We start from the raw sequence: 15,776 nt of genomic DNA, 5'->3' as shown, positions 1-15,776 counted from the left end.
CATAAGCATACTAAATATTTTTGAAAGAACCCTAAAAATACAATTTATACAATCTAGATTGTATAAAAATACAATCTAAAATACCAGATTTTTAGAAATGTTGATAGTTTACAAATTCACTCACTGCAACTGGATTTTTAGGTCAACAAAACATAACAAATTGCATTGACAGCCCCAGAGAAAGTTAAAACTCATTTCTTATTTCCTTGTTATTCTGAGGCTCAAAACTAGTATTGAAATAAGCTCAGAAAGCAAATATTTTTTTGAAGACAGCTTTTCTCTACTGCACTTTTCAGCTGATAATATCTGAGATGCTGCTCAAAACACTTCACAACCTATTCTTCAAAGTCAACTTTGCAGCTTATCAGTTATTTAATTGCTTTGTATGTTGATGAAGTTTTAATACAGTAATTTACGGTAGTTCCTTCACTATAAAGATTCAACAATAATTGGCTTGTAGTTTGACCATCTCTCAGGGCTCTGAGTTAGTATCAAGAAGTAAAAAAGAACTGCAGTAATATAAAGTTTTATCAAGCAGTGTGGCACTCTCAATAGGAAAGAACCAGAAATATTTGAGGGGTTTAAAAACTGCAAAGATTTGAAAGTAACATCAGTAACCAATGTAGATAGAGACTTGGCCTTATAGCAGATAAAGACGATGACTGGAGTATTTCTTTGTGCTATGTGCTGATTATTCTCAAGTTTGTCAGCAGATGCAAAAAAAGATGGGTAGACAGACTCCAGAGGATAGTTGTTGGTGATTGCTCCACTGCCCAAAAATTGTTCAAGTACTGTTTAAAGATAATCTATTTTGCTACTGTCACATCCTTCCCTATATGAGGATTGCACTGGTTGCAATTCAACATGAGGTAGTTCTGATAGAAATTTGGAAGAACCACAAAATGTATCAGTGTGTAAACTAAGACAGAAACATTGAAAGGAGACACGTAGTTAGATTCTAGATTAGCAGCAAGAAACAAAACCCCCTTCCTTAATACTCTTCCATATCCACAGAAACTAGGTTGTATGTGTTTATTTTCCACTATCATAGACCTCATTAGCTATCCATGTGTTGGTCAGCTCAATCACATTATCCTGAGTAGTCCCTGCACAGAAAAAAGACTTAGAAATGGAAATAAATACTGTACTAAGTAGTATAGGAAGTAAATATAGTATTAAGTCTTCAGCCAAAAGCATATAGCTGTTTAGTTCTTGAAGGTTTCAGAGTCTTAGATTTAAACATCTACATAACATCCTATACAATTACTGGAGTAAGTCATTTTAACATAATGCAATCAAAACCTTCCTTTCAATTTTGTATTAAGTCACTCTTCAGTGAATACAAAAAGCAACTTTCAGTACACAATGAAGGGTCCTAAACCTTTCAGGGAAGAAAGGTAAAAAAAAAAGAAAGAGGCTTTATTACATCTGGTACAAGTTCTTTTATACCAGGAAAAACCATCAGTTTATTAGGAGCTTCACTGGGAAGTTAAAACATCACTATACTCAGGGACCTACATGGGTATGGTTCTATAAATGTAGAAGCTTTAATGAAACTATACCTGTGTAGATCTTCTAGACTGTCTTGCTTGCCTGGATCTAGCTTTTCTTTGGGACTCTGACTCTTCATCCCGTACTGGAGTGAGGTATGATCTAAAGAGTTAATTACATACAAAATTGGCAAATGATAATTTTCATACAAATTTATTGAATTGTCAGAAAAAACCCACATTATATGACTAGAAACCAAAGCAGTAAGAAGAAAGTCTTCAACTATGTAAGACATTATATTTTAGACATTTAATCTATATCAATGATTTATTCATCAAGATAGAAACCTTAAAACTCAACATATATACAGTGTTTTCCTACTTTAATTTAGATTTCTTTTTACCACCTCCAAATATAACAAGCTTTTTTGTTACTATGTTAGTTAAGTCTACTAACATAGGGGTAAAGGACCGCTGAGATTCAGCCAGTTACACATTTATACATAAAATACATATGTGTGTGTATTAACTTTTAACATAACTTGTAGGCTTTTAGAAAAAGCTAAATGAACTGCTAATGCAGAAAACCTAATTGCACCAGAAATTAATTTTTTTAATTTAAATTAACCAGAGATTAAACTTAGATCTATTGCACCAGGGATTAAAAATCCTTGAGATGGTGGTTACCATATTTTCACATGAATCAACCATGCTTCATAATCCAAGTCTCTTTCAAAAAAACTGCTTAAAAATAAATCCTCATGAAATCCACAAAAATCCTGCAGACTAAGCAGGTAATTATAATCAAAGCCAAAAGGCTACTAGAGTAGACATACAAGGTACAGACTCTTTAAAGATTCTCCAAGCCAGGTAACTGGGGTGGAAAAAAAAAAAAAAAAAAAAAGGAAAAAAAAAAGACAAGAAAACGAAAAATAAGAAATACACGTATACCTCCAAATGTATAATTGTGTGTATATGTATGTAAGTATGTAAAGCTATCATGAAAGAAATTAAAGTTTTTAATGCATTTGTTGATTTTCTATTACAGCATATTCTGGGAATGCTATTATAATTTAACCATTTTTTAAAATCCTTAGATTAGCTAAAATCAGAAAAATTTGAAAAAGCAGAATCAGAAGGTTGCTACAAGGTTGCACAAAACCTCTCTGAGCTTCTTTAGATCATAAAATTAGCTCCATTGAAATTGGTAGAGTCAGATTCTGTAACGTTTTCTGCTTGTTTGTATTTTAAAATCTAACTAAGAATATTTGTTTAACGATTCAGTAATTGGCTAGCGATTATATTCAAAAGCCATCACCTATTAACACAAATTACATATTTTTTAGCTTTAGCACATACTAAAACCAGTTGTAAAACAATTCTCAGTTTTAAAAATAAACTTTATTTACACAGGCCTATTGACTACTACCAATGTTCTATCTCTATTAAACAAATTACCCCCAAAACACAGGAGAATATTTCTAACTACCTGCTATACTCAAAAATGTAGAAACACCTCCTATCTTATGACACATCTTAAAAAACCTCTCACTACATTAATTTGATTTCCCTATCCTGTTTTCTTGCAAACAGTGTTTTGATAGACTTTCAATTTTCCTAGAGCACTGGGCCCTACCTGTTTTAGGAAAAGGGTGCCTGTTATCTGCTTCAGCTAAATGACCTGAAATAGTACCTACCTAAGAAGTTTGAATGGCAGAGCAGGTGTAATCTTTAGGGCTTGAAAATTGCTACTAATTACTCCATATAACTTGCTCTTAAGTAACTGGTGTACATATGCCTACCCTCCAATAAATCCAAAATACTTCAAACCTCACTGAGGGAAAATTAAAACTCACAACTTGCCAGGTGCACACCACAGCTGCTTTAGAGTAGGAAGTGTCCTCCCCTAGCATCCCTCGTGTATGCCACACAAGTTATTATACAAAGGTTTAAAGATTCAGGTTTGTCATTCTCTTCCCTGCTTCTCTAAACCAAGCCTAAAAAAATCAGATAAATATAGCTTCTTCAGCTACTCTAAGAAGGATGCAACGTTACATGCTTCATTACTAAAAGCAGTTTATAAAGTCTTTACTTTTCAAGTATTCTTCAAAATTCTACTTCAAACATACTTTCTAAATATACACTTTCAGTCTATAAGTATGGATAAAACAATTTCATTTCTTAGGAAAATATTTAGCATATACAGACAGGTTTTTCATGTGCATATAAACATAAATAGATACACATAAGCACATATATATATGTATCTGTGTTCATATATATATTTATATATAAATAAATAAAAATATGCATGTGCTGGTATTTAGAGCAGTACCTTTTCTCACATGCAGTAATTATTCCAGTTTGGCTGATTCCTAAGATTTAATGGATATCTTAATATGCCATCAAGAACGCATCTGCAAGAGCGTATTACACAATTGGCCCAGAGTCAGACAAAAACAAGGAACTTCAGGCCAATTGCAGGTATCTAAAATGGATGTAGCATATGCGCATTAGTATACACACACTAGTGAGAGCAAACAAGACAGCAAAGCCTTAGTTCTAAATTTCCTTGCTTTCCTAGCTCATATGAGACTTAAATAGCATTTGCATTTTAAAAATGGAACTGCTTTTGAAAAAAGATGCATTTTGTCGGTTTCAGTTTTGATTTATTGGGTTCAATCAAATTTCTCTATGGAAAATGCAGGTTCTGACTGTGGTTGTTACTGGAATGGGTTGTAGGCACCTGTGGGAACCTCCTGAAACATGGTGGGAAAGAAAAAAAAAAAATAATCCCCATTTCATAACAGTTACTTCATCTCAGTTTTGGGTACGAAAGGAAGGCTATGGGAAACAGACTATCCTAAATAGGCCTAAAGCTATGAAGAGTCTTTGAATGTTGTTGCTGCCTTAAGTGAACCAAGAAATGCAGGTTTCTTCTGTAACAGCAAACAGCTTCATTACCTCCGTGAACATCCACACATCTGGCACTGATAGAGGAATTACATTTCAAAACTACTTACAGTAGCAACACAGAAATCTGAACTTGCATCTCAGTGGAAGGCTGAAGGATAAACATATATATCCAGAAGAACCACCACCCAGGGAAAGCTAACAGGATTTAACAATCTCGTGAAATCTTACTTTTGCTTCCATAAATAGCAGGTAACAAGTCTTTACAGAAACATAAATACGCACTAATCTTAACGCATTTCTGTAACTGTAACAGAAACCTGACCATATTCTTAAAATAAAATTTGTATCAGCTTCTTACTCATTCTTCATACTGAACAGCTCTTAAACCATTGCGTTTACAACTGTATATTATGTTTCAACTAGAAGAGACGCTAAATGATGCAATGAAATAATCTGAATGTGTTGAGTTCAATGCTCTTTTCTCAGTACTGCCAGGCACAAAAAATGTCTGAAAAAATCCTGCATTGTAACATAGCATACTGCCAGGATTACAGTAGCTCAAGCAGCAGCAACTTGTAGTAAGCAACTGATTATTGACTTTTCTTATTTTTAATTCAGTCTTTTTCCATAGTTCCATTATGGGCATTTTTAAGATGACTCATTTTATCTATTAACAGAAATACAAAGATGAAAATACCACATGCTAAATGAGAACCCAAGGCCAGTCAAAAATATACAATATCAAAGTTCAAATTTAATGAACAGTCTCTACCAGTACTAAGCTCTTACATAAATTGAGGCACATTGATAGTTGCTTCCATAAACTGCATGCAAACACCACTGCTTTACATACTGTACTATCCAAATTTGTGGTAACCAACACATTCCTTTAAATAAAAAAAAAACAACAAACTTTTGTATAAGAGCAACATTACTTCCTTTACACACCTCCGTCTCTCCCTGACCTCTGATGTTGAGGATACAGTGCCAGAAGTAGCTGTAGTCATGGCTGTGGTAATGGCTGTAGCATTTACAACAGATGGTGCAACAGGAACGGTCACTGCTGTAGGAACACTGTCCTTTTCTTTCTCAGTACTATCCTCAGCCCACAAACGATTTGAGGTACTACAGCATAACAAGCAGCAACACAAAAAAAGAGAAAAGGAAACAGCTAAACAATGAAAGCACTTTACTAAACAACTAGTAACATGTAAATTGAGGGATGGATTTTTTTTTTTTTTTAAAAGCAAACTGAAAAAATGTCTCTACTGTGAAAGCTCAACTTGAGCTATTAAATTTAATAAATGAAGAATTATCAGTTCACAAAAACTGAACTTCTATTCTTCATACCCTTGTAACATTGGAATTATTCTTTTATACCAACATGGCTGTCACTTTACAGAAGCCAGCCATTCACAATTTTCAAGCCAAATTGTATAAAATTGGAACAAATTTGACAGGAAAGTGAAAAAATCCAGAGCCCCAGGATCTACTAAACAAGAACGCATGCACATACATAAGCACACAATAGACCTGACAAATAAAAAAAAAAAAAAAAAAAGGAAGTGTGCTGGTGCCATTACCTGCTTTGCACACCTGCTGAAGTAGAACCCGTTGTACTCTTTGTAGTAGTGTTTGCGCTGGCAGGCAGTGCTTTCTGAAGACCAGCAGAAGAGGTAACTGTTGATGCGGTACTTGGAACATTAGAACTAATCAAATCATCTTGTCTTCTTCCAAAGGAGCCACTGAAGGAGAGATGTGTACAATGGATGCATTCATATTATGTACCTTTGCTCATTAAAATATCACAAAGCTGTGAAAGATTCATTAAATTCCTGCCCATGTATTCTGTGTCTCAGTTGAATCTGAGAAAATTCTGGGGCAAAAGATGCATTTTCTTCACTATTTCCTTGACTGGGACTTTTAATCTATGACTTCAGAGGGCAGCAGAAGTGTCCCTTAGTCCTGACTGTTTCTTCACACGGAGAGGAGACAAAAAATGGAATCTTGCCGTTTTATGTATGAATCTCTTGATTGCATCTACTGAAGTGTTCCTATAGGGCCCCCAATATCCCATTTTTAAATCTGCTGCTTCACTCACACTGAATACCTCAGAAAATGCAAAGTTTTACTCCACAGCTTAATAGAAATGTCATCAATATCACTCCTCTTATAATTTTCAACCAACTAAATGTACTGCCTTTTAAAAAACTTTAGTAATTCCCAGAAAGATTAATCTCCCACTCAGGTTTTTCCCTTGCTCTTCAAGTTGTAAAGAAGATCCAGTCGTTTCCACATTTTAGCCAGCCATTGGTTCTGGATGAGCAAATTCTGCGTTATTAAGTCAGGATGTTTGCCCATGACTAAACCCCTGAACCCACAGTTAGAACAGTGAGAGCATCATATCCCTAACTGCACAAGTTGTAAGGAAAGATGCTTCTTTGTCATTCTGCAATTGATATTTTTTTCTGTTATTATCAGTTCTGTAATGCCAAAGAAAAAAATAAAAATACATGAAAAACTAAAGAAATACACCACTAAAGCACCACATGCAATTTAAGTGATGCACATATTTTGTTTCAAGACTGGATCGTAAATATTGATAAAAGCCAACATGCAAAGACTGTTCTCATGTATCAACTCTTAATATATTCCATCCAGAACAGGATACATCTTTCCTAAATGCTAAATGCAAAGTTAGGAAAATCGAGTTATCTTTTTAAGGCAGGACGTTAACAAAGATGTAAGATAAATTATGCTGTATGAAACAGCCTGACTACATGCCGTTGACAACATAAATGTCAAGACTAAAAAAAAAAAAAGGTTAAGTACCCATCACCATGTACATCAGCAGCACGTATCAATATCCAGTGAGTAACTTTAATCAAATAGCTACATTAAAACTACACAATGGAGTAAAGTTAACTGTGTAGTAATCTGCAGGATATGATTCCTTCTGAGAAAATCCTGCAAGAGAGGAACCACAAACACCTGAAAATTATTTTCCTATTAATAATTTACTTTGCATTAGTTTGCAAGTTAGTTTTACATATGCATTTGTCCTGGTTTCAGCTGGGATAGTTAATTTTCTTCTTAGTAGCTGCTGCAGTACTGTGTTTTGGATTTGGTGTGAGAACAATGCTGATAGGACACTGATGTTTTTAGTTGTTGCTGGGTGATGTTTTTATTAAGTCAAGGACTTTTCGGTTTCTCAGGCCCTGCCAGCGAGAGGGCTGGAGAGGCACAGGAAACTAGGAGGGGACACAGCCAGCGCAGCTGACCCAGACTGGCCAAAGGGATATTCCATACCATGGGGCGTCATGATGAGTATATAAACTGGGGGAAGAAGAAGGAAGGGGGGGGGGACATTTGGCATTATGGCGTTTGTCTTCCTGAGTAACAGTTACATGTGCTGGAGCCCAGCTTCCCTGGGGATGGCCAAACACCTGCCTGCCCATGGGAAGTAGTGAGTGAATTCCTGGTTTTGCTTTGCTTGTGTGTGTGGCTTTTCCTTTACCTATTGAATTGGTCTTATCTCAAACCTTGATTTTTACCTCCCTTTCCAATCCTCCTCCCAATTCCACTGGGTGAGGGGGAATGAGTGAGCGGCTGTGTGGGGCTTGGTTGCCGGCTGGGGTTAAACCATGACAGCATTCTATGATGCTAAAATCTAGCACTGTGGAGAGCAGCCCAAGACCTCTGATACTGTCACAGAAAAATCAAGATTCAACAGAGACAATATTTTTCCCCTTTTCAGATACCAAGCAGAATTACTTCTATTCCAACACTTAAAATAGTTATCTTTGGCTACTGAGCTAGTCTGGAAAGAGGCAAATGAACCTCAAAGTGAAATAATAGAAAAAAGGAAGAATGTAAGTTTAATTATACAGCAGTTGCTGTGACACTCTAAGCTAGTAAACATGGTGTAGTTTTAAAATCAGCACAGGTATTGCATCAGCACAAGTACATACTTTGCAAATATTATGAACATGGCACCATTCAGTTTTAAACTGTTCTTACAAAGTGATTCAGTACTTAATTTGTTCCTGTCAATTTGCAAACATTTTGATTAAAAAAAAGAGAAAGAGAAAATCCCGCACCTTCTTTGATAACTTGTGTTTAATGATGTAGGACCTTCATTCAAACTGTTTTTCTTGACATCTTCCTCCCATTTTCTCCTGGTGTAGGAACTGCCACCACGTATTGAGCTAGCAGACGAGTCCCTGTAAAAAACCAAAATATTTTAGTTTTGCAAACTTGTATTAAAGAAGGTTGTTCTTGATTTGAGCTGAAACGGAGCTTCAAATTAAAGATTACAACCCCAGATAACACACTTAACCACACGAAACATTAATAAAATGACCTTTATGGACAATAATTTTCAAGCTCCTGTGGAAAAATACTACATTCATACTAACACTGTTAGAAATATAATAGAAAAGTAGCACCAAAACAAAAACTGCTGAAGAAGATTTAATCAACATGAAATCAATCATCAGCTTTTATCTTTGACCATTGCTGGCTCTGTTTTTCTCAAAAAAGGAACACGAGACTTTTCTGTTTGCCTCAGATTATGCAGTTCAAATTAAGAGAAAACTACCCTTGTTTTTTAGAAACTGATTTAATGGGGTTTTTCATTCTTGGATGTTATAAGAAGTTGTTCAAAAGCTGACTAGGCTTTAGAACTCATGATACTGAGTGTAAACAGGCCTGTAGTAGCTATTCCTGAATGGCTCGTCATGTATCATTAGCTGACATTACTTTAGTCATAAGAAATTTCCAGCCTATTGTTGCAGTTTATAGCAGCAAGAAATAACCTTGCAAACATCTACTTAGAAAAACTACACTGAAAATTGATACTGAGATGCAAAAAACTGCATTTCTAATAAGGTGTCAGCTCAAGATGTAAAGCAAAATTCAGATATAAGGAAGAAAACAAAATGTCTTTCACAGAACTATATATAAAAGGCAACCTGGTGTGTGATGGAAAATAAAACAAAATTTTGTTAAAATGTATTTTATGTTCAGATACCTTTGGCCTTCAGAATGTACTGCTTTTTGTACAAAAATTTATGCTAGCACTTCTGCAGTCGGAAACAACTTTAGAAAATGAACAAAAAAAGGCCAAGGCAGTGTTATTTTTCACCACAAAAGAGAAACACAAATTCTGAGGTATCAACTACTACAGAAAGGTCCTGCTGCATGAAAATTTTTCATAATTAATGAAGATTTCACTTAGCCAGCACACTACAGACTTCAAAACTTTTGCTGTAGTACTGGCTACTGAACTGAGGCTGGATGTCTGAGATTTGTTAATCTAAAAGCCCAGCTAGGACTCTTGCAAGTCCTTTCCATTACTCGCAGTAGGATGTTAGCTGGATTACACCACATCATCAATAAACTAGGCAAGCAGGTGTTCAGACAGGTAGAACAAGAACCCAGCAATAAGATAAGCAACCAACAAGGATAAAGATCTGGGATAAAAGGCAGAAACCTTAATAATTTATTAAGGTACCTGTAGAGCAGATGATTAAATTCTACATGTAAACAAGGTCAGACTAAATGTCAAGTCTCTTACAGCTTTAAGTAAGTAAGCTGGGTTATCTGCCACATCATACACTAGGCAAAGTATTGGTGCCTATATAGGCTGGCGTAAAAGCAGGCTTCTTCTCTGGTACACCAAGGAACACAGAAAGTTCTCTGGTCCATGCTGGGACTAAAAAGCCTGATGACTACAGTTCACCCAATGCATATGAGGAAAAATGGCTATTACATTTACGTTGCTGTTGCTGATACCCATCTTTGGAACTATCTGTGAATAAATCATGACGGTTAAGACTGGCGCATCAAGGACACAAATAAACCTCGACAGTGAAGCAAAATTTAATCCATTTGTTACAAGCAATAACAGTTTCTAAGAAAAAATTGCAATGAAGTATTTTTCCCAATCTTAAGGTATCATCTAGTTAAGATGCTTTTGGAGAACAAGAGTTTATGAGAAGGATAAAAATTGAAATAATATTAATCGTTCTTATAAACAAACCGAAACTGACAAACACAGTCTCAAAGAATATAGTGCTCCAGAGGATGACAAGCACAAACAGAAAATCCAAACTGCCCTGCGATAGAAATATAGATTTTTAAAAATCTGGCCAAGTAATATGAGAGATGCTAACAAACTAAGCTAAACTTTATGGGAGTGTGAGAGCTGGAATATCCCTGTTTTGAAACAGAATTTGTCACCCAGAGACTAAACTTAGGCAATAGTATTCTATAACTGTAAAAAAAGCCAGTATTCATGTGTTTGCACAGAGATGAACCATTCTCCAGAGTAGCAACAAAGAAGCTCCTCTTCAGACATAAGGAGATTTATCAGTCCTATACACAATTATTATAATGGCACATTTTTAGCCATGAAAAGATTTTCAGTTCAGGTCATCCTACACTCAACTATCTAGAGACAATCCAACAGAAACAACACATTTGGGAGACTTCTAATTTTTGTACTATGCATTTGATATTAACTCAAGAAAATATCCAAGTAGAACCTCAATAAAGGAGAAAAGTGAAAAATGGGGAGGTTCTGACAATGCCATGAAAGTACCCCAAATCCTAATTGGCAACAAGCCTATGCATCTAAACTTTTTGTTCCTTTTATACTGAAAGCTACAGAAGAAATACCAGCAAAGAAAGTAAAAATCTCCAAAAGATGACAACAGGTGAACATGTACACAAGAAAAACAGAAGAATCGCTTTTGTAACTGAACTATGGTTTTTGTAAATGCAGTATGTTTTTAAGCCAAGACTGTAAGAAACACAGCATTTTGTCATTACCCAAAGTAACAATGGAGCCCAGTAGCAGCATCCCATGGCTCAAGACAAAGCAGTAAAATGCTTTTAGCACCCTTCAGTAGTTTCAGTTTATGACTTCATATTTTGGACATTATTTATTTTCTCCCCCAAGAAGACAATAGCCATTGCCCAGTTCTGCTCTTGTCATATAATAATGTGGATTTAAAAAAGGATCATTATAATTTACAAGATCAAAAACATTCAGGAATATGATTACCCTATGGATCAGCATACTCTATAAATTAGCATTGTTTTAAAATCTGTTTGCTAGCCACTCTCAGATCAAGTCATTTTATATTTAACAGAAATTGTAACTTCAGAGTCACCTGTTTTCTTTTTCATCAATGTCAGAGGTACTGGCCAGTCGTCTTGGTATTGTAGGTGCAACATATGCAAGTCGAGTTCCTTTTCCATCTTTCTCCTGAAAGACATGTACTTTTTGTTAAGTGTTACTATTATTGATTATACTGCTGTTGGCCAGAAAAATCATCATTGTGACAACTTCAGCTGTATTTATTGTGACCCGGTTATACAAATGAGTTTCAAGCTTTAGTTAAGTATCAGGACTATAATGGGAAAAGGAAGTTTTATTTTTCATTTTAGCAATGTAAATTACTTGATTATTTTGCTGCAGTACAATTCCAACACTGATTACTGAAAGCAACCGTTCTAGTATTTTTATATAGTATTATATTTAAATGTGAAAACATTTGAAGATTTGTACTTGAAATAGAACCACAAAGTTCTATGCTGTTCATTTACCTGTTCCATATTAGTCCTTCACTCTGTTTAGTATATTCACGTTTAATTACAGAACTAAATCTTTGTAAATAAAAAATTACTATGGAATAGAAACAGAGACTCCTTCATGTTAAGAGTCTTTCAACATCACTCTCCAAGTGATGCTGAAACTCAAACCACTAATCTCCATTAACTGTAAGAACTACTACTAGCATTGCAAGTCCCAATAAAGGGAAAAGCCCCAAGCCTATGCACCAGGTCACGAGACAACGAAGGTGCATACTACACTTCTAAAGAGACCACACAGAAGCTGCATAATTTTTCAGAATTTTGGTAAAGAATAGATGTGTAGTACTGTCTTACTTCTAGAACACAATCTATACTAAGTAAGGTAGATCAATTCCTCAAATTTCTGTTTCACAATGAGAACGATTACCTTTTCTTTGTTGTCCAATGAAGAGGAAAGTCTAGGACTTGAAGCAGAACGCATAACACCTGCAGAGTCCTTTTCTTTCTGAGCTTCTTTGGAAGCAGTAATTTCTGCAAGTGCACCATAGCTACCAGTTTTTCTAAGACCTAACCTCCAGGAAGCAGGAGATTCATCTTTCCTCTCTTCTTCTTTGGGAGAGACCTTGGCTGTAGATGTTGGAAACTATAAAACACATGCAAATGAGTTTGTATTATTAACTTACGCTACCTGTGGTAATTCATGCTCCTTGCAGAGACTTGAGAACACAACTGTTTTTAATAATCATAGAAGTGTTGAATTCATATGGGAGTTGCAGTAAGACACAACCTACACACTCTTCTCTTAAATTAGTTAATGAGATAAGAAATGTAAGACTGGACAAAGTATACTACTCTAGAAGTTAGCTTAGAAAAAAACACACTTTGTAATACACACTGTGATCATGAGATGCAAACTTAGAAACATGCAAATCCATTATCAACAGTTTGATTAAATATGTTATTTTGCAACCTGTATGCAAACCTGTGCACACCAGAACCTCACCATAGATTTTTCACCCTTACTGGGCACAAGAACAATGCCAGTTTTGCGCAAACCCTGCCTCCATGATGCAGGATCTACTGACTCCACGACAGGCATGACAGGAGGAATGAAATCATACTGAAGCCAATTAAGACAAGACAAAGATGAAGATTGAAAGAATGGAAAATAGAAACAAAAGGTTGTGTTTAAGCCACAGTTTGTTCCTACGTTTATGTTATGTAGCTCTTCATTACAGCACAAAATACCGAAAAGCAGTAAGAGACTTAAAAACTTAGTAACAGATTCTTATTAAACACAACGCAGCATGTTTAGCTAATTCAGAGACAGAACTACAGTTTGCGTAGAGGAGGACAGCAAAGCCTGTTGACCTAACAAGGTCCATGGCCTAAATCCTCACATTGTTGAGAATACTTGAAGATTCACATTAACATACCTCTTACCTTCTTAACATATTTTGTTCATACCCCTTAACCACATCCCACACTACTTTAGCTACCAAACTCATACTTTCACCCCCAAACTTGCCTTACTTCAGTACTGTCAGACAGAAAGCAGCATTACTGAATGCCATATAGACTGAAGAAAACCCAAACTCAAGCTTAGTACACTGCATCTGCACCACTTGTGAGCAACCTGCAGTTTGGCCATCTATGGTGTAAAAGCAGAAGAGAAGCTGCAGTAGGACGGATGGAGCAAACTGAAAAGGCAGGTGCAAGAGTATGTGCAAAATCATACATACGGTGCTGGTTTACCTTCATTATTAGTAAAAACTGTTTAAAGCCTCTTTGGTCACTGATATGAGCCGCAACTGCTTCTCTAGATCACATGTACGTGTTCTGTTACAAGATGAGCAGGCTTGATATAAATGCACACTTATTTTGTAGCTACAGAAGGCTCTGAATTTTTCACATATAGTATTAGAAAGATAACTGCAGTTTCCTTTTAACTTGCACTTTTTACCTTTAGGACCAAAAGATAAGCCATTAATTGCTGCATAATAAAATTAGAATAAGCTGAAAGCCAGCACATGAATGATTTATAAAAGGTTATCATTCAGCTTAAAATCATACTTATTTCTTATTATTATTATAAATGAGTTCTCTCCTCCACACGTTGTCATTTAATCACAAACCAAAATATTATGTCTATTTGATCATTCAGCTCTGGAGTACCAAGCCACATCCCAGCTAGCAACAATTTGGTAATATCCTATTGCTGAAGGCCATATAGCTTAGAAGGCTTTTGCGTAATATAAAATACATTCATTGCAAAGGACAAGCTAGGAAACTTCTGACTTCAAGATAAAGTTCAGACAATTATAAGAAAAACACAGTGTCTTAGTAAGTATTAGATATCTGAATTTTCTTTGCACACTGGAGAGTCTAAGTGCAGTAAAAAACCTAAGTGAACACATCCATTAAACCACCCAACTGCCAAAATGCTTGTATTACTGAAGTGATTTCAAAAAATAAATATATGAAGTAGGCTATTTCCTTGCATTAAAAGTCACACTATATATTTGAATTCAATTCCTGTTGGTCACAGCTAGCAAATGAGCAATTACTCACAATGTCTTCCCTCCCTTATGCATTTGCTATGGTTTGTGCGGAGAACTTGCGGCTTTTGAGGTCTGCACAGCTCCTGAGCAATGCAAATGCAGCTCCCATGACAGAGAACCATAATTCCTTACTGACCCAGCCAGTTTAGATTAACATCACAAGATTGCCCTGGAATCTAGCTGTCTGCCCAGCCACAAAGCTCAGCGAGGGGAAACAGTAGTCATTGCTGCCAGTGAGCCATGCCTGCAATTCCCCTTTAGCTCTCATGTTTCTTGAGATAAAACTTGTGGACATCAGCCACAATCATTTTTGTAAAGCAGTGCTTGGGATCAGAAAGGTTGGCCCAACCCTACTGTACAGTATTACATAGTATGATGCAGTTGGGCAATATATTCCCTGCATCCGTTACACTAAAGTATACTTTGTAAGATGAATCATCAGTAGTTTCTATTGAGAATATGAAAATAGGACTCCAGTATGCTCCCTGGAGCTAAATACAATACATAATATACACAGCAGTACATCTCTCTCTGCTGTGGCTTCGGTACATCATGACTGCCATTTCTCCTCAAGACCCTTTTCAGAAGCATCAGTAGAGGGTTACGCTTTGATTATGATGTGTATAGAACAGTTGTAATGATAGGCAAATGCCTTAATGGCTTACTACCCAGTTTCTTTGATACCTTAAAAAGTTTAACTTGTATACCACCTTCTGACTATGTATTATCATCTACTGTAATTTTTTGTCTTCAGGCATACATATCTTCCCTCTGACAAGCAAAACTGAAATAAATTCCCATTAACTTCTCACATCAAGCTGTAAAAAGCTTCCTGCACAAAATATGGCTTTGCTAGATGTGTTTTTGAGCTGTTCATTGAATAAAGTATGTGTCCCAATTCTTCAGCTCTTCCATGAGGTCCTAACAATACTGAAATCACGGTTGGGACTTCTACTTATTTCAGGTGTCATTTTCAACTTCTGTGCCTAAGCACCAGATGAATGCTTCCAAGGACTCCTGAAAGTACCTTAGTTAGGACTGCCTCCCTTGCCTTAAGTACATCACAAATATAGGCAAAAAGAGACACTAGAACTGTAGTTTCTATAAATTTTGGGGGAGTCTGGCACAGCAAAGACTTTCAAAAGATGAAGTTTAGCTTCAGAAAAACAAGAACTCCACTCACTGTGCAACAGATTTTTGTTTTTTT

The 15,776-nt window shown here is 35.9% G+C and overlaps 1 protein-coding gene across 4 annotated transcripts in view; it reads right to left on the bottom strand.

Annotated features, from left to right (window-relative positions):
- The window catches only part of PPP1R12A (protein phosphatase 1 regulatory subunit 12A), a 121,958-nt gene that overhangs the window by 25,142 nt on the left and 81,040 nt on the right, over positions 1-15,776 (bottom strand). For 3 of the 4 annotated variants that reach the window (XM_055808595.1, XM_055808597.1, XM_055808598.1), the window contains 6 exons: positions 12,436-12,651; positions 11,585-11,679; positions 8,507-8,629; positions 5,990-6,151; positions 5,355-5,531; positions 1,563-1,653 (listed from right to left, as the gene is read on the bottom strand). In XM_055808595.1, coding sequence (XP_055664570.1) covers positions 1,563-1,653; positions 5,355-5,531; positions 5,990-6,151; positions 8,507-8,629; positions 11,585-11,679; positions 12,436-12,651 — 864 coding nt within the window. The remainder of the gene's footprint in view (positions 1-1,562; positions 1,654-5,354; positions 5,532-5,989; positions 6,152-8,506; positions 8,630-11,584; positions 11,680-12,435; positions 12,652-15,776) is intronic. The other variant, XM_055808596.1, reaches the window with a different exon arrangement.

Source organism: Falco peregrinus, chromosome 6, assembly GCF_023634155.1.
Source record: "Falco peregrinus isolate bFalPer1 chromosome 6, bFalPer1.pri, whole genome shotgun sequence".
NCBI classification, from domain to species: Eukaryota; Metazoa; Chordata; class Aves; order Falconiformes; family Falconidae; genus Falco; species Falco peregrinus.
The sequence above is the reverse complement of the archived record's forward strand: the minus strand, read 5'-3'. Positions and strand labels throughout refer to the sequence as shown.